At 46.0% G+C, this 20,530-nt stretch overlaps 1 protein-coding gene across 2 annotated transcripts in view; it reads right to left on the bottom strand.

Moving 5' to 3' along the window:
- LOC118770495 (carbohydrate sulfotransferase 11-like) overlaps positions 1-20,530 on the bottom strand; it is a 65,585-nt gene that overhangs the window by 15,626 nt on the left and 29,429 nt on the right. For both annotated transcript variants that reach the window (XM_036518212.1, XM_036518211.1), the window contains exon 2: positions 15,415-15,500. In XM_036518212.1, coding sequence (XP_036374105.1) covers positions 15,415-15,500 — 86 coding nt within the window. The remainder of the gene's footprint in view (positions 1-15,414; positions 15,501-20,530) is intronic.

Below are 20,530 nucleotides of genomic sequence, written 5' to 3' on the forward strand. Positions count from 1 at the left end.
CCAGCGTTCCCCTGAGAAGAATCCCCCAATGCGCGACAGACGATTCTAAAGGAGTTAATTACCACTCTGCTCTCGCTTTGGAACAGGCGGTGTTTCTGTTCAATTAGGGTTCATGCATTCACTGTATCTACTGGTTTTATCACTTGCCAATTACTGCTACATGATTGTATTCTGTCCAGGTTAGGGGAGCTATGGACTCATCTGACTGCAGGTGAATTAGGATTTGGATAAGGCTCTCAAAGCCTCAGAATCTGAATGAGATATCATAATTACAGCCCTCTCCAGAAAACTCACAAGTGTGTTCACAAAAAACAACAGGGTGCCATGGCAACCAGGGGGATGAGAATGCTCAATTTCAACAAGCCAGGGTGATGGAAAAGTCACCTTTTCCTTCCCACAAAGAAGACCACACTGTGGGTGTTTCAAGTGGCTGCCATGACATGCTCTTTACACACAAAGAGGAAGACACTATCCTACGTGTGTGCTGCTGTAATCACACAGCTCATACACTGATTTCTCTTCAGATATCTAATCACCCTGAGCTAAAAGACCCCACATCCTTCCTGTAATGATGGGTAGACAGAATAGCATGTATCCAATTCAAACTTGTGCTTGAGACCGTAATGTATTGCATCACTCCAACATTCTGTTCATATCCAGATTCTGCTTTTAACTCATCATATCATCAGTCAGGGAAGGATTTAGAAATGTTCCAACATTAATTCCACAGGCAGGTTAATTACTCCACATTTAGAGAGAGCTGTTGCTTTTCAAGAAAATAGAAAAGCCAAAGCTCAAAACCCACCCCACTGTGCTCATCGTGATGTCATTCCATTGAGCTGGCTGTAATCTTTGAGGTAAAATCTCTATGCAGTCCGTATGAGCAAAATAGTGACATACTGGAAGCGACTCAGACAAGTAAAGTTATACAGACATGCATATATGTATTACAACATATTCCAGAATCTGCCTATCCCATCATGCAATGCAGAATGATTTTTGATCTTGCAGACTGAACGTAAAAAAATAAAAAAAAAAAACAGCTGGGAATAAGGTTCTGTTTTTTGTTATTTTCATTATTTGAGATACTACTGCATGCTACTGTATGAATGTGGTGCATAATAGCTCCTCAATGATACTTACATGTCTGTAAAGGCAGGTTTTCTACAGCTCATATTCAATGATAAGCATTTAGTTAGAGCCCCACTGTTATATTTACAGTTTACCATAATTTCACCCAGCTTTACAGTTGAGTAAATAGTTATTTTCAGATGAGCCTAGACATGGCTCTGAGGGTGGCTCCGTGGTGGAGTCCTTGCAAGACACGACACAAAGTGGGTCACTGCTCCGGCTCTACTGCCAGCCCGACAGCAAAACACGCCACCTTCTGAGTGACCCAGACAGCCAGCGGTGAGGGATTCTTGGTGTGTGGTGGGGGAGGATCATATGGTCCGTCTACATCACAGACACACAGACAGTAAAGGCAACGCTCACCATGGCGACCGACGGAATTTACATCCCCAAAGGAAGCACACACAGCATTGTCATAACCATTTACTCATTTTTCCTCAAACTTAAAAAAAAAAAAATTGTTAGGCTTTTTATTGAATTGAAGCACATCTACCTTTGATGCCCAGCTCAGCTGTGTTTTCAGATATCGGTCCCTAAAATCTATTTCCCTTTAAAGAAAACAGTCATTTGCATTTTTTTTTTGGCACTCCTTTCTCTGTGCATGTTTTACATTTTTACAAAGTGTCAATGTCATAGCAAAAAATTACAATTTATTCCAACTTACAATGCAAACCACCACACTGCACTTGTTAAGCGAGGTGGCAGCTGAGGGGAGTGGAATGTGACTCCGCTGGGCTGATAGTGTCATTAATGAGAGCAGACGTTGTCATCTCACCTGTCTGACAGGATAACGTTCTATTCCCTCCCAGCCTCGCACAGAGTAACAGCATCACTGCCTCCATTTAATTACCGCTCTTCAAAGACACCCTCAGCAGAGGAGGGAGTAAACCAGCTTTTTCGAGCACCGCGGGAACGGGGGCCGCAAACGAGGAGACTAAATCACGATGACTGCGTTTAAACGGAGACAAATAACCCTGTCCTTTTTCCGCTCGGGCGTTCTGAGTGAGAGTGTCTGCCGAGCACGATTTTTCTGAGGATGGTTTAACCGACGAGCCTTAAATTGCACGTCCGCGGTAGCCCTGATGAGGGACCACACTTGCGCTCAATTCCTTTGTCGTTAACACAGTGACTCAGTGTCTCTTCAAACAAAACGTTCGCAGATTTGGACACTTAGCGCTCCTTCCAGCTGTGGCTAATGAGGCGACGCCAGCCTCAGGCCTGTCGCAGTCCGTTGGCACAGCGTGCGCGATGAATTCAAACTCTGAAAAGAAAGTCGTCTCCGTGCGAGAATTGCGGAATGTCACCACCGTTAGAGGATCAAGAGCTTAGGCCTTCTAATGATGCCCATCATGGTCAGTTTCACTGTAATATGTACACATGCATGCATCTTTAATGCAGATGACTTCGTGAGCCACAAAGGGTGTAGGTACATTAGTTCAAAAAGCCAATGTAAGACTGAACTGAAATTGATTCAGAAGGAAAGAACCTCCTCCTATTGGCTGCTTAGTGCCGTCCAGCACATACATTGGCTAGAGACTCCAAGCATGTTCACCTGGTTTGTAGGAGGGTGAAAAGGTTTGCTAATGGGATCACAGCACATGACTGTCAAATCCTCTGGGTGCAGCCGCCCCTGAAGTGCTAACCTCAGAATTAGGGGACGCCAGAATGAAGAGATGGACTGAAAAAGAGAAAGGAAGTGATGGAAGGAGACATGGATGGACACAAGAGCCCCCTCTGCCAAGATAGGGCCTCCATCTCGGCCCGACAGGAAACAGGGGCGTGTTTCAGGGCTGGTCTGCGGCTAGCACACTCCTTCTGTTTGCTCTGTACACGGAACTCGGACGCCTGAGTTCTGTGCCAGGGTCTGGCAGGTCGTTAATAGGACTCTGTGCCCTTCCCACCAATCCCCTTCTTTCATCCCTCTTTCTCTGTCTCCCTTCCCTTTACCTTTCCCTTTTCTCTCTAAGATAGCTCTCCATGCTCTCTCTTTTCCTTCCTCAAATTCTTACTCACACACACTGGCAAAGACAGGCATTTAAAAGAAAACGGCCCCTCTGAACTGACACTGACACTGCAATTCATCTCTGGCCACTGATATGTTCCCAGGAAGCCCCCCCCCCCCGCGCCCGGCCCACCTCCTTCATAGGCTCTCAGCACAGCAGTATGATGTGGAACTGAAGGCAGCCTGTCTCCCGGACCCCGCCGCACACAGATGGCTATTCAGCCCCGGGGCATAAAGTTGCCACTGTACAGGCGGAGGCTGAGACGTCCAACGTACAGTGCTGCACCTGATCCAGTGCTGCTTGCTTGGATCATCAACGAGGGCCGAAAATAAAGAGGGAGGTTAAAGTTAGCCTGACAAACTACAGCAGAGCCCGGCAGAGTCAGAGGGACGGACAGAGGTGCTTGGGTCAGGCACATACACATTCACCCAGCTGAGTCATATTCGGTACTGATGCTACATTGGTGACTTCACCAGCAGTGAGCCTGAATTACCACTACATTACATTACAGTCATTTGCCAGATGCTCTAATACAGAGCCACTTACCAAGATTACAATTTTACATATTATCCATTTAGCTGGATATTTACTGAGGGAATTCTGGGTTAAGTGCCTCGCGCAAGTGTACAACAGCAGTGCCCAACTGGGGAATCAAACCAGCAACCTTTCGGTTAGGAGCCCTGCTCCTTTACACTGCTGCCACACCACCCATGCAGGACTCTGTAAGGCCTGACGCATGACTCAGGAGCCAGCTGCAGGGTGAAATACAGGAATGGGTGGAATACTGTATGGAGGGATTTGAATGAAGTATTCTTGCAGGGAAATGGTGTCACACTGCAGATGCAGCAGCTGTTCGGACGCAGCTGGACTCCACCACAGCTGACAGAAATGTTCCCCCTGAGACAGAGGGGGAGCGCTAATCTGAACCAGACTCGTAAAACAAGAAAAATATTAATGTCTCGTTCACCGCAAATGGGAACTCCTGTCAAAGATTCTAACTTGATGTGTTTTACGATCTATATCGAGCGCTTGCACAACTTGTGCCACGTCCTGTAACACAACTCCGCACCATGGTGAAGACACAAGATAGCTTCACAACCCCCCTGATCTTTTTCATCAGACTGAATGGAGATATACACAACCCTGTCAAATAACAGCTGTTTTTTCTCTACATACAGCACTGCGATCAGGCAGACACTCCCATCATATGGAAACGTTTCTTGCGAGTGTATCAGTTTTCGAATTTTGACCTCTTCGGTCCCATTGCCTTTCCTTAGATCCCGCTGCCTGTCAGCTCCCATGTTAAAATCCTGCTCTGGGGCCATAAAACAATGTCCCACTTTACCGTTGTGCTGATCTGAGGGCATGATCAGTCTGTTGAATTACTCTTATCTTAACATTACATCATTTAGCAGACGCTCTTATCCAGAGTGACTTACATAGGTTATAATTTTATCCACTTATACAGCTGTATATTTACTGAGGCAATTCTGCATTAACTACCTAGCAGGGGAATCGAGTTGGCAACCTTTTGGTTAAAATGATGTGATAATAATGGTTTGGAACCCTGCTCCTTACCACTATGCTACACTCCCGCCCCACAGCCTTGTCATCTGTGACAGTTTTTGCTGAAGCAGCTTGTCCAAGGGTACAGCAGCAGTGCTCCACTTGGGGATCAAAACAGCAGCGTTTGGGTCGCAAGTCTCGCTCCTCACCACAACCCCACGCTCCTTCATCAGGGTCGGTGAGTGCGCTCCGTCTTTCTCCTTCTCCCAGCATGCAACGGCATGTTCCTCCGACATCGCCTGACGCGTAGGTGTGACCTTGCATTCTGCCTCCCGGCAGACCGGGGCGAGATAGCACCCCTGGCAGGGAACAGCGGCCCCTCCATCAGCCCCGCCACAGGAAATTTCCACCGCCACGGCCTGATCCCTGCCCGTAATGGGCCATTTATATTCTACTGCCTTGTTTATGAAAGCACTTCGCACTCACCCCTAACTCCTTCAATATGCCACGTCATGCTTTTCCTGCCAATCCCCGTTACCGGGGCCAAAACCTCTGACACTGCATTTTATGAATTGTGCTTTCTTTTCTTACACAGGTAGGGTTTTCTTCCACTTTCTGTAGCCTGAGATTACCTTATTCTCTGAGGACAGACCAGCAGGCAGTGGTAGCCAGCATGGGTCTTGTTCTCACACTAATGTTGTGTTTACACACACAGGTGCCCACACACACAAACACACACATTCACAAACACACACATGCATACAAACACAAATAAAAGAGCCAGCAATGGCTAGATTTGTTCTCACACTGGTGTTGTTTATACACACAAACTCTCACTGTTACAGGTACATACCTGGGGGTATACACTGTGCACCTGGTCATGTGTCTGCTGTTAGAGAAGACTAAAGAATCTGATACACCCTCTAGCTCCCCACGTGAGAGTGAAATATGACCCCTGTCACTGCGAAACATAAACAGCCCAGGCAGGGCAAATGTGGGGCAGGACAGGGTCACAGGTGTGGACAGGTGCAGGCAGAGAGACTGAGAGAATGACGGTATTGGAGAGTGAGCCTCTGCCTTGCCTGCAATAAGCACTGTGTTTTTCCACAGCTTGGTTAGCTGGTGGGTAGGATTATATGGCAGGTGCCAGGGCTTATACCTACCAGTGCCTACCACCTTCAGACCTCCCCCTGAATCTCCCCTCACCCCTGATCAGAACACATAGCCTGGATCACTGCTTTACCTTCTGTAGGAACAGCTGGGAAAAAAGGCCAGGTACCGTCTCTCTCTTTCTGTGTGTGTGTGTGTGTGTGTGTGTGTGTGTGCGCTCCTTATAAAGATCGGAGATAATGACAGTCTCTCCAAGCTGATACCAACGCTACCGTCAGCTGAGACATTAGCTCTGTGCAGCAGCCAGGAGCAGGGAGAGACAGACAGAGGAGAAGCCATGATTATAATGATCCTCTGTCCATGCCGTGGAGCACGAAAGGAGACACAGAAAGAGAGAAAGGACAGGACAGGAGAGGAGAGGAAAAAAGACTGACAATACATACATAAGTATATATATATATGTATATATATAGACTGAGATAGAGAGAAAGGGCGAGAGAGAGAAAACATGATTATAATGATCTCCCGAGCAGTGGAGAGTACAGTAAATGACAGGCTTGCTCCCACTTTCCCTGAGCCATCAGAGACGCCTCTCTTATCTGCTAAGCCCTCTCATTTACACTGCTTAGCTGTGAGTGCGCAGCAGACGCAGCATCACCGGTCATAATTACATACAGCAGAAACACACTGTCTGAGTTAAACAGTGCTCTGACAATACACACACACACGCATGCACGGACGCACGCACGCATGCACATGCATGCACACACACACACAGATGGGCACAGTCACACACACACAGTTACACACACGCACACACACACACACACACAGACAGATGCATGCACAAACGCACACACACACACACATACAGGCACACATGCACGCACACACACATATATACACACACAAACATTCATGCACATACATATTCATCTGTGCACACACGCAAGCATGCATGCACACACGCACACACGCACACACACATACACACACACACACACACACACACGGGTCAGGTCCAGTAAATACCTATTGATTCAGCTCTGAGCTTTGCTCCAATCTCCTTGCTGCACTGAGCCCACAAAGGAGCACTGCTCTCTGACAGCCTGGGTCTCATTAGCGCCTGGAAGCTCTCCCTCTCGGAGCAGGTGGCAGTGAGCGAGGCTGAGATGTTATGCAAACCGCCATGCTCATTCCTGCTGCATTTAATCTGAGGTAACATGATGAGCCAAATAGGCAGCTTAATACCATCTTTGATCATTTACTGTTTCCAGGGACTTGTTTCCAAGGAATGTGAAATAAATCTACTGATGCAGTGATCTGCAATTCATTCACACCGTTACACTTGCAAAGACACTATGAAGAAGCATCACAGCATTAGAGCAGTAAGCAAACTTCACCCCAGTCTCTGGGGAAAATCAATACAGAGCTTGTGGGATTCTTAAATTATATATTCAACAATGATGCACCATTTTTATGAAGCCACTTTATTGTGGGCAGATCCGAGCAAATGCCAGGGCCTATATTTACCAGGCTGGCTGAATTTCAGTCAGGGATTTAAGTATATATGCTGTTCCCCCTAGCCACAGTGAATGGGAAACATGTCCCTGTTCCACACTGTGGGTCATTACATTACACTATTGCCACTTACATAGATAACATGTAAAAATTGTAACCTATGTATATAGCTGGATATTTACTGAGGCAATTCTGGGTACCTTGCTTGCGGGTACAGTGGCAGTGCACTAGTAGGGAATCGAACCTGCAGCCTTTTGGTTACAAGCCCTGCTCCTTACCACTATGCTACACTGCCACCCATTATCATACGCAGGCTGCAGAAGTTAGCCAGGCAGATTGGGGGGGCGGGGGCAACAAGTGAGAGAGAGTGAGAGAGAGAGAGAGAGAGAGAGAGAGAGACGGGACACAGAAGGCTTAGAGGGGCGGAGTGAGGGGCGGGGCTAGGAGCTAGGCTCACTTTGTTCCTTCCTGCCTGAGGGGCAGGTCTCTGCAGCTCTTTTATATCCTAATCAAAGAGACAGGTCAGCATGCCAGCAAAGTGCGGCCAACACCCACAGACCTTCTCCTTCCAGATGTTGCACATCTCCTTAAGGCACCTTATGAATCAGAAAACATAAATAGTAGCAGTGACTCCGAGGAACTGGCAGTAAATTTTTTGAGGCACATTACACTATATTCCACTGTTTTAATATGTAATTAATATTGCCATTCTATAACATTGAAGGCTCCAGACAGATAAAAGCTCTACACAAATGACAGGGGAAGATAAGGTTCAGAGACAGTCAGAATTTTTATCTGGCTAATGCAAGTTTAAGGAGTATCCAAAAGAATCACCTCATGGTTTCGTAATGGAAGGGGGGTGATGTATAGGGGCTGATAGCTGCTCAGAGTAACCTTTCGAAGGCCTCTCCGTGAACAGCATTTCCAGTGAAGGTTTTCAGAACAGTTTCCAGGGCCGAAGTAATCACAGTCTGACATCTCCACACCACACCCGTCCATTCATAAAACCGTGACATCGTCCAAACATTCCGATTCCACATTCTGCTGCTCCTAACGGGGAATTCCATCGTTCTGTTGTTCTGATCCCCACAGGGGGACACCTCCATCTCAGCTGCTCCTCAGCTCAGCCACTCCTCAGGGAATAATCCTATATTCACTCTCAATAGCCTCCTGTCATCGCAATTTCAAGAGCTTTCGGCGCAGGGACTGAGCTTTTTTATCATTTCAGTAATAACAAGCTGCGCAAGTTCCAAACAATTTCACACCTCCTTACTGATTTCACATGCTCTTTTGAGGAGAGAAGTGCAGAGCCAATATGACAAATAGAGTCACATTTGGAGATTAATGGAGGCAGGGCTTTGTGCTGTGGTCTTTCACGGCAGATCCGGCCGCATCTGCGAAAGAATGACCATGCATATCAAGGATAATGATGGTATCACACGCAGGGACGTCTGAGCTGACCACATCACAGCCACTCAGAGCTCCTAACGCTAACCGAGGGTCAGCCCTCTTTTATGTGGGGAAGAGATTCCCACGACTCTGAGGTCGGGGTGGGGGCGGGGTTGGTGGGGGGTGTTGGGCGGGGTGTTGAGGACCCTGTCTACACGAGAGGGACCCTCCATCACACAGACACAGGAAGTGTCACTGGTGACCACAGATTTGTGAATAGAACTCCTAGAGATGGGCAGATGGAGCAAGTTGTTCTTGATAAAGAGTGTCTGTTAAGCAAAATCTAAATAATGTGATTAGAGCATTATTTTAAAACAAGACCGTCAATATAATCTATCAGACAGGTCCAGCAGGAAAAATGTTTTAAGTTCGGGTCAAAAACCATTTGTCTTCTTGCCCATTACACATCGGTCAACCTAAAAAAAAGCCATGACAGAAGTCACAAAATCAAATGGCTTTCAGATATTACATCATCCTGAAAACACACTTTCCTCGGTTTAATGACAAAATCATAACCTTGTAGACAGTTTCTAGCTACATTCGAGACTGCTTTCAAGTCTCCGTGTTGCTCCCCTCATAACATTTGGAGCCCATTATCACACAGCTGCACCGGCATTTCCACGGCCTAAAATGTTAATCAAAGAGAAATAAAATCAAAAGCTCGTTTACAACTACAGAAAGGTCAATGGTATTCTTTGCAATCAAATTTTATTCATGCACAAATATGTGTAGTGGCATATATGACAGGCATCTAGTCACGCCATACTTTGCTGATAAATTTCAGCTTTTATTTTTGAGAGGGAATGACTGAATCACATTTCCAGCTCTGCCCTCTGAAGGTTATGTCATGGAAACAAAAGTGATAATGTGTTCCAACTTGTCAAAATGAAACTGTGGCTTATCAAGTCCCAGGACACCAAACGCCTAACGCTGTGTCGTGCACCACAGTTTTCTTAACAACTTTCCATGCCCATTTAAGTTCAGTAAACTCCAGTGAGAACACAGAGTGAAAAAAAGCACTCTCTTGCTGCATTATTTTTAATACCTGCCATTTGGCTGTCGGGGGCAATAAATGCCTCGTTATAAAAGTGCAGACTGTGTCTGAAATCTGCACGCGCTCAGTGATGAAGGTATCCCCACTCTGCATGAATGGATATTACAGCCAGTAAAGGATGCCAACAAACATCACATACTGAAGGAACACAGTCAAACAGAGAGAGAGAAAAATCTTAAAGCGAACTTTTCAAGCAGTTATTATTAACAAGAAAGTAAAAAGAGGAGACCATGGCAGCACTGTGGTTGGTGCTTAGATCTTCATGGACAAGAGAGAAGAGAATCCACTCTTAGTCTCAGTTAAATTAAATATACGTGTTGTTTAAACAGGACCAGTGACACAGTCAGACCTGTTTCTCACTGCAACCTGTACAGAAGGGTCTCTGTGAATGAAGAAATCAGTGAACACTGCCCTGTGCCCACGACAAAGACTTATGCACAAAGGGTTTTTGCTCTTGACACAACATAATCACATTTATGGTGTAAAAACGCAATCATTCATTTATGAAGTGATAATATGTGAAATAAATGTGAGAGAGTGTGGGTTGGCACGGTGCTCTGTCGCCCGGTAACACAGAGTGAAGCCAGGAGCAGGGAGTGCCGTCTGGCGCAAATAATCAAAACCACAAACCTCAAACCCTGTCTCCTGTGCTCAGCGCGGCCCTGTACTCGGCTGACCTGTGCTCAGTGCAGACACTTACAGTGCTGCAGTCCACTACGGCTGAGCTGAACACCCTGCCGGGCTGTCCCCACAAGGAGGCGCACATTTCGTGATGTGTCCGTTTCCCGAATTAGCACTGAGCACGTTTCACATACGCAGTTCAACCGATATTAATACACTGATGCTGCTTTGACACAATAATTCCATCATTTCACACGACAGCATCATCATCTCTGTCAGCTGTCCCCTTGTGACTTTTTGTCCCGTTTTCCCAAGCTGAATGCTCCTCAAAAGCCTTCGGGAAGTCATCTCAGAGACAAGGTGTCAGCCAGGGTTCCCCACTCTCACCTGCCCCCCTTGGGCATCTGGTCCTCCACCGGCAGCACTCATCAAACACACTGCCCCCTGACTGCCCCACTCAGAGATATATCACACCATTTCACATGTGGGTGTACAGACGCAGGGCATTCAGAAGGGAAATCAAAAACCATTCTGAGAACTGCCAGACAAATCATGCGTGGGTTTGCCCAAGTATGACTTTGAGACAGGAATGTAAAGCCAGTTTTTGAAAATATTAAAGAATTCAATGGTGAGTAGTTTACAGACTTGCAGCAGGGAAATCAGACATTGCTTGGAAATATTATTCCATTCACTTTACGCAGCACAGCTTTCAGCAGGCATATCATCATGTGAGTCTTTTGACTGGGAAATAAGACTATAGTTTCCCCTCTGCTTTGATGAAGTTTCATTAAAGCTGTTACAGCCCAGAATAGCAGATCCATTACTCAATAAAGCTCCACCGTGGTGGTGCAGCAGGCACCAACACATGCATTCCCTGTCTCATAATCTTCATTCACATCGATCCTCCGCTTTTAAAGAAGACAACCGTCTGTTCCGTCCATCTGCATCTGATGAATGAGGGGCAATCAGCGGCCGCTATCACGGACCGGAAAAGGGGGCCACAGAGAGCAATGCATACATTCTCAGTGACACAGGAAGTAAGGCATACCGTACTGTTTATAACTGACAGGAGACAGACATTCTCCATTAGAACTCAGAGTAAAACTGCACAGCGCATCAACATGCACGCTGTGAACAGGCTCTGTTTCCCCTCACACAGTGATGCCATTCTGCGGACGGCTTTAAGAGGGAAACGGCCAATATTGACATTCAAATTCCGCTGCGCAAGCCGTACATAAATAGCTTACAAATAAAAAGGCAGACCTGTTTCAGATGAATGCATTACTCAGCACAAACTCAGCACACCAGCAAAGCCTCAGTCTTGACAGATATGGCCATCACGTTGTCACCTTTCCGGGGAGAAGCAATACGACCAATCAGAGTGTCTGAACGATGGCAGCTTCACAACCTTATCTCTGTACTCACAGAAGATAAGACAGGATGGCAGTTCTTCTGCAGTGGGTTTAAAACTCGTTTGTAGAAGAACCCTGTACCTTTTTGTGGTTTGAGGAGTTTATCAAGCATGACTCATACTGGCTTTCAGACTTCCTTCACAAGATAATAGAATTTGAAGAGGGCAACACTACACTGTCCTGATTTTTTCAACAGTGTGTTGAAAAATGTCTGCTCGTGTTATTTTAGCGTTATTTCAATAGGATGATCAAACCTGATGTGAACTAAGGGGACAATTCACATTCATTTACACCCAGGTTCTCCTGAGTTTCCCTGAGAACAGGCTAATCAGAGAGAGTGAGAAAAAGACTGGGACGGTTGCCCAGGTAAGTTTCACTTAAAGACATACTGTAGAGAAACCGAACTGTTCTCGCCACACAGACAGAAACCTGAGGAATGCCTCAGGCTAAACCTCCACTCCACACTACATTTACAGGTCCCCTGTTAGCCCTGTCTCTGCTCCCTCTACAGCACCGGACCCATTCTAGCCCCATCCTACCATCGGGATCCCCCTAGACATAAACTCAGCTCCCCACAGACTCCCACCCACCTACAAAAATATATCATCACAGGGAACCAAGGGTAAGCATTTTACCATTTTTTAAAGTGTATTTACGATGACCAATTAATTTATTGCGTGACATCGCAGTGTATCTTTTGGTGTACTACCCATCTCTCCTCAAAATAAAAGGTTACAAAATGTGACATTCAATCAGTGTGAGCATTTCCCTTCATGCACTGCAGCCTATACTGATTGGCCCAGAAACTCTGCATGGAGTCTCAGATGGATAGTCTTATGAGGACTGGGATGTATGGTAGCATACCTGGCTTCCCTTGTCAAGGTCAGGTTTCACAAGTTGACTTGTAGTAGGGCTTGAATATATTGTGGGAGAGTTGTTAGCCTGGTCTGACACTGTTGCTCATTCAACTTGAATACATTCAACTTGGACACACTTCTGTTCTTTTGTGCTGGAAGTCGCTAAGTGAATGTAATGTAATGATGACGTCTGGCTTTCGGCTCACTGGTCCATGTCCATGTCTACACTACTGCGTTACCCTTACTTACAGGCAACAAATACATGTTCCAGTTGGGAATACAAGTCGTCAGTCTCAGGTTGGACCAGGTTTTCAGTAGCTCCCTGACACACATTGGATGATTTTTTTCTAATTTGTCTGTTACCAGAAGCAGTCTGATCCAACAGAACAGACAGTTTCCGATATTAAAATCAATAGAGGTTTATTACAAGGAGGTATTTTCTAGAAACTCCTCATAAACAAGCACTGATAATTTCCACCCGATGTGGAAGCAGCCGATTCTAGCTGACATCCATTTGTCATATTTCCAAGTGTCATCAATCACACCAGAAGTATGTGTAGACAGGGACCCTGTTTTTCTTGAAAAACAGACAATTCCTACAACTTCAACAGACAGGTCTATTTTTATACAATTATAGAGCTAGAGATAACCTAAGTGCCCTGAATTTTGAATTTGTGCAGTCCAAAAACTAAAGAACATTTAACATGAGAGCAAGAGACCAAGACTCTGGAACCCAGAACTAAAAATAGAAACACAGAGTCCTAAATATTATTAATCATCATGCCCTGTATACATTCCCAGTTGAACATATACATTGACATATATGGTATCTACAAACGCCAACATATGTGTTCACACTCCAATTTGTACTATTTATTAGTCTGTACCACACAGCATTGAATATAACGTAACTGTGCATCTTTAATTAAAATTAAATAAGCCGCGAGACAGAACGGAATGCCGTGCGGTTTCATACTTTGTTAAGATGGATGATGGTTTCATAAGAAACACTCCAGGAATAAAGAGCCAGAGAGAAACCGTTAACATCCAATTCTCCATTACTGCTCACTTGCCCCTCTCAGCATTTCCATACCTAGGTGCTCGCACCTCATTAAATCTTAATAAAAACTTCACCAAATAAACCTACTGAAAATAACAATAAAAATGGCTGTTCTAAATCAGTGCTTTTATGGTATTAAAAAAACCTCTTTGTCATTAAATGCACGCTGATCCAGTCCTCGTCTCTGGATATTAGTCACACGCTCTCCGAGCGCGTGACATGATGACACCAGCAGAATCTCCACACAATATTCAAATATTTCACCCCGTATTTCCAAATAATGAAATGCAAATAAACTACCTCCATTTAGGCTGTGCTTATCGAAACTCCTGATATTTTTTCTAATCACTAGGAAGTAACTGAATATTCACTACTACTAAGGCTACTAAATAAAAACTTGGACCAATATTTGAAAAAATGCTGAAAGACCCACTCCAACAAGTTCACATCTATATTCGCAAAGGCGAGAGCCTTGCACTATTCCATAATATATACTATAATTCATTGATTTTATTCATTTTCCTGCCTGAAAGTGTACATGAATACAGATCTCTTTACACTGAGGCATTATTTACACTAAAAGAAATGGAGATTCATACAGTTCAAATTCACTCAGGGAAAGAGGCGAGTTTGATTATTTGATCTAGGGAGTCAAAGAGCATTGGAATATCAAATCGTTTGAAATGCAAATTCACACAAAACACACCTTTTCAGCAGCAGACATCCCAGAGTCCAGTGCTCTAAGCCCTACCTGACGAGCCTGTTGACTGCACACAACTACAGGCTCTCCACTCCCCACACCTCCCCCAGCTCTCTCCAGCCCCAACCAGAAGGGGGTTCATGCTCCAAAAAAGAGGGGTAAAGTCAGACATCAGAACACTGTCAGCTCAGAGTCTCTCTGACAGAGGAGTCCCAGTTCAGGAGGTGACACACAATGACAGTCAGATCAAGACCTGGACACTTTCTCCTGAACAAAAACACACACTTACACAGAGACACACACACCCATACGCACACACGCGCACACACACACACACACACACAGTCTCACAGAGGCACATACACAATCACACAAACACACACACACACACACACCCATAAAAAACATCTTACTCACATCCTCAGTTATTCGAATCCCTCAGCATGTCATCCTGACAGCGGTTTGTTTCCCTTGTAGTCTGCACTCTGACAGCAACGAGCTATCAAGCTCACGACACAGGTGTAACCTTCAGGTGTAATCCTCGCAGAGAGAATCCATCCTATTCATTCCAGCGGCCTGTGGCCATTTCTTTACAGATAAAGCTCTTACACACAAATAAAAGGAAGAAAAACATTACTCTGGACACATGGATTTACCAAGGTCAGGACTTTTCCAGTGAAAGTAAATGAGCACAGAAAATGCACACCAGGTAACGGTTGTGGAATAAGGCCTGAATATCCGATTGCCGTTTTAAAACACTGGCTATCTCTCAGATTGCCAACCGGAAAACCCCAGAGCCAAGGGAGACTGCAAAGCATGCTGAAAATACCAGCTTGGATTATACAGTTCCCACTTCCTGTCTCCCACTCTTCTACTTCTTTCTCTCAATCGGCACCACGCAAAACGTATGTTCATAAGCATGGCCAAGCACACCTGGACAGACACACAGGGGTCAGTGCAGGTTGGGGGCGGAGTCAGGCAGCCCCTTACCTGCGTGGGGTTGTAGAGTTCCTGCAGCGCGTTCCGGGAGCCTTTTGGACAGCACACATCGGCCACAAACGGACTCCTGCGCATTACTGCGAGAGAAGATGGAGAGAGACAGGCTTCAGAAACAGCTACAAGTGATATTAAGGAGTAACGACAAACAGAGTAAAAAAAGATCTCGGCTCATTCTGTGGCTCCGTTCAAGTAAAGTTACAGCTCAGTGGTTACAACTCCTGCAGAGAGGACACAGAGCATGTTGGACCTAAAAACAAAGTTTTATATCGAACAAATACTGTTCAGCAAAGAGAACAGAGAGAAACAAGTTAACAACCAATCGAGAGACATAGTACAACACATGTTGAATTAAGAAATGTTTCAACACACAACACGTAATCACATACACTATGTGGTAGCCTAATAGACACTGATTGATTTTTTGCATGACTGAATGGTTGATTGATTGATTGATTGATTGATTGATCAAGCTCTCTTACATTTTACACACAGAAACAACACAGTGTAAGCCTGCGAGCTGCTGGAGGGAGAGCTTCCCCCTCCATTTCCGATGTATCGGCCATCATCCTCCTCCTCTCCACACCTGTGGAGCAGCAGGAGGATGATGGCCGATCAACTTGAGGCCGTCGACGGGTTTGCACACATTGATTTATCAATCACTGACAGGAGGCAGAAAGAATTTTGGCCCGGAATCTGGAATCTGTGGCGACGTTCCGAAAGGAACACTCCCCTAGCCTTATCGAATCCCATTAGTCAAACGGCCCCATTATCTTCCCTCCCCAGCCCTTCTGCTGTACGGATGCATTATATCATTAGCCGCCTGCTGGCAGGAATAATCTCTGCCATTCAATCACCGACCAGCCAGACTGTCATAGTTTTTATTTTCTGCTGTGTGTCTCTTGACTTAATGACCCTTACGAAATTCCCCTATCAGAGAGGATGAAATGCCAAACAGTTTTTCAGAATTTTCCCAGTTTACTGGGTTTTCACCAGTCCAGACATTTCCACTGATAAGACATTTGATGTTGGGGTGTCATTATCTAATTTTAATTCACTGTGACTTTTAACTCACCATTCACTGGTGAAAGACTTTCAGATCTCTGCCAGACAGCAAGCTTGTACACCAACGTTTCAGTTTTGCTGGCAAACAAACTAGCAAACAAGCAAACCTGTTGCATCACCTTGAACACTTTCTTAATTCTGTGCCATTCCTCACCTGAGCATGTGAAACGCACTGCATTGTGGGCATTGATATACAAAATGCCATTAGTCCTGGTCTGCTCTGGGTGAGGCATGAGCTGTCGAGTGCAATGTGAAGTCGGCAGCCTGAGACTCAGGGACCTGATGTTTTGGGCCTCGGGTTGCGAGGCTGGGAGGTTAACCCTTCGAAAGCCTTGCATCGTGAGGCTGTGGGGACAAGACTCTGGGCACACTGAGACGGAGGCGCGCATTCAGACACCAGACCGGCCTCACTCACTCTTGTCGCTCTTTCCACACAGAGACCCTGTGGAAACAGACACTGGGGGCCGCCGTGGATGTATGATCTCAGAAACAACCACAGCGGAGCTTTGGACGAATGTGTGTACATTACTGAGACTCACTGATTTCAGCTCATAGCATCATCAGGACTGCATTTACACCTGGGTGTACATCCATAAAGGATCTCATTTGCTATCTGAAAGCACCAGTCTTTCCCAATGTTCTCTCTTCAAAGCACTCCTGGATAAAGCTGGCAGCAGGAACACAGATCCTATATTTCCCTTCTTCCTCCGTACACTCCTGATCATAACAACGGACGGTTGATGGCTGATAGGATGAAACCAAACTCTTCCCAATGAAAGATGTTTCAAACTTGCATCTGTGGCGGTTTTATTTAAGAGGGCCACCGAATTGCAATGATTTCACCTGGGGGATCGATGTATATGAAGCACTTGTTAGGCTAATGAGCAGCACCAGGAGGCAGTGCATTTATCCTTGTCCTTCAGTAATGGACTGTTAGAAACTCTCTCTCTCTCTCTCTCTCTCTCTCTCTCTCTCTGTCTCCCACACACACACACGCACGCACACACACAGTGATGGATGACACCCTTGTGGAAGCAGATTCCTCAGTAAAGCAGTTCCATTTATTGTCCTTGCTGCATATCATATTAACAGTCAATTAATGTCCACACAGCAGCTCCCTAACTGCAGAAAACATCTTATCATCATCAAAACTGCTGTGCCAACTCTCCACGGCAAGTCCCCAGATTCTGGCAACTTTTGTCACTGACTACAGTAGGTGTCATTCTTTTGAGTGCAGGTCACATATCACCATGCCTTTGTACGGTCTGTCAGTTTAGTTTTTTTTTTTTTTTTTTTAAAAAAGAGGCTCAAGAGAGACAGGCCAACAGATTTTTAGCAGACAGATTCTAGCAAGGCACAGCTGAGACACCTGCCAGAGAACTGAGACACCACTGAGAGGAGCAGTGTGGTTAGGGAGATGTGAAAAGAGGCTTATGTTTATGGGTTTGAGACCTTGGAGGGATACTACTGTTGCATTCTGGATGAAGGCACAAAAACTTTAAAGTTTCCACACAGTGTAACTGATTCAAATGTAAAAATATAGAAATATAACCAATTTATGCCGCTCAGGAGACTAGGAGCTTCTGCTGGGAAGCATGAATACATATTCATCTGCCCACTTACAGAGAATGACTGAAGCTGTTTCACAGGGCAATGGAAGCTCTCATTGTCTTGGTGATGGATGAGAGAGGCTGATCTCAATAACAAAGGATGGCAGCTCCCAGATCACCCACCATGGAAAAAAAGACCTGCTGTCCCCACATGGCTGTCTCACACGCATGCATGCATGCACGTGCATGTGCTGTATTCCTGTACATGCGCACACACGCGCGCACACACACACACACACACACACACACACACACGGACACACATATGCACGTGCACACACACACACACACAAGTCATAATAAGTCCGCTGTATAATTTTCCTCCCTTAAACAGGATAGATGTTTTCTGTAATAGATTCTGCTTACGCTGTACCTGAAATGACATTAACAGGCGTGGCGTTACATTTAAGAATTTATCTTCCACAGCCACCCGGCCTGCTGCTAACGATGATCGCTGCCAAAGTAAATGTATATGAAGGTGCTTTCTGTGCCGGGCGCCAACACTGACCGATTCTGTTTCTTCTGCCCCACTACAGAAACATACAGAATGAGAGGAGAAGGTTCTCTCAAAGGCTCTACTGAGCCCAGTAGAGCTTCAGCAACAACCGAGAACTCTGTGTCCACGTCCCTGTCTCGGGCCCCCCCAGCTACTACATAATGTTCCCACAAGGTTATCATAACATTGCCTCTACATCAATAACACTGGTGCACTATCACAGAAACATTGCTGAGATATGGTGTAATGGTTTGGCTGTGATTTGTGCGAGGGCCGACTCCAGCCCAACCACCCCCCCCCCCCCCAGCTCTGACAGGGATCAGGCCTCCCTGGCCAGCTGTGATCAGAGCAGGAGGAAATGGGAGAGAAATAAAAGGAGCATGGACACCATTATGGGCTCCATTAGAGGCCTGTGCCCACCTATCCCATCATCCATCAGGAGCAGCTCCGAAGCCCTGATCATTATAACATGACAACAGCCTGTCCCCTGGAGCCCACTTCAGGAAAAGAGCATCATTTGTGTCCTAACACATACACACACACACACACACACACACACATGCACACACACACACACACAAACACATACACACATTCACTTGTACATACATATACGTGCTTGCGCACACACACATGCACGCACACGCACAGCCTCACACACACATGCATATGTTCATACATACCAGCGGTTACACACACACACACACAGTGACAACCCAACACTGCAGAGCCATTTCTGGAGCTCTCCTGGGACTCCTCCCCACCCAGTGTGTGCCTCCCTCTGCCCTCCTGCAGCCTGCTCCACTGCGCCTCACTCTCATTATCTGCTGCACCCACAATGCCTGCACTTCTTCTGCCTTTGTCTTGTGACCCATTTTCCCAGAGCTAAGTTATATTTCTTTCACGCTGGGGATCTGAACCCATGACGTCGTGCCTGAAAAACTGCTCCACGCCTCGCCGTCACGGCTCCTTGTGGATTTGTGGTTTAAGCAGGAAGCACCGAGAACCATAACCAAGGCTGATGAATTGAGGCTGTCTCCATGGGCAACCTGGCTCTTCTTTCCACGGGGCAACCTAATCCACTCACCTGCTCCCCCAGGTAAGCTCTTTTAGGGTCACATGACCTCAGTGCCTCCAAAGAGAGAACATAGAAGCAGAGTCCGTCCATGATATGCAGGGTGGTTTCTATGCCCACTGAGACAGACCCCAGCTCTGGGCAGAGGGAGAGGCTCGCGCACAATGATCCAGGTCCCTCCTGACCACCAGACCCATTTTTCTCCTCTCTATTAAATATGGGCATCTCTGTATTAAATACAGCTGTCCCAGCAGACATCCCAGGCTTTCATCTGAGCTGAATAAACTCCTTGTATCCAGTCAGAAGCCAGTCCCAACAGGAAGATGGGACTGACATCCTCTATGCCTCCAATAGAGGATCAGTCTGCAGTGTATCCTATTACACCAGGTAAATGAAGCCGGATGCTGGGAACCCGCCTATACAAGAGGTGAACCTGTATAAATATTTTACCATGTTCAGGATGAGTGCAGAATAATAGAAATTTAGGATGCAGGATGCAGTTCAGTGGTTCAGTGGTTGCTCTCACTGTCAGTGTGTAACCTGACCCAGGTGGCCAAACTCAGAGCCGTTTACCTCAACAGCTTGTTGCTGCTAGGGTTTAACATTTACAGGCCCCCTTTATCGCTCGGATGAACAAGCCTTAACACTGAGACCCAAAGGGCTGTTAAAACAGTCTCTGTATACAAGGCTATCGGGGCCGTGAGACTGACAGGCTATCACAAGCTATCTAGTCAAAGAATGGGGATGGCAGTACAGCACAAACATTCAATCCCCCAATGCTGGGTGGTTATTCATGTGTCTGCTTCAGTACCATTTTAAACTTCTCTCCTGGCCTCCCATAAGATTCCGGGTTTCAAGAGGACA

Source organism: Megalops cyprinoides, chromosome 23 (assembly GCF_013368585.1).
Source record: "Megalops cyprinoides isolate fMegCyp1 chromosome 23, fMegCyp1.pri, whole genome shotgun sequence".
In the NCBI taxonomy this organism is placed as follows: Eukaryota; Metazoa; Chordata; class Actinopteri; order Elopiformes; family Megalopidae; genus Megalops; species Megalops cyprinoides.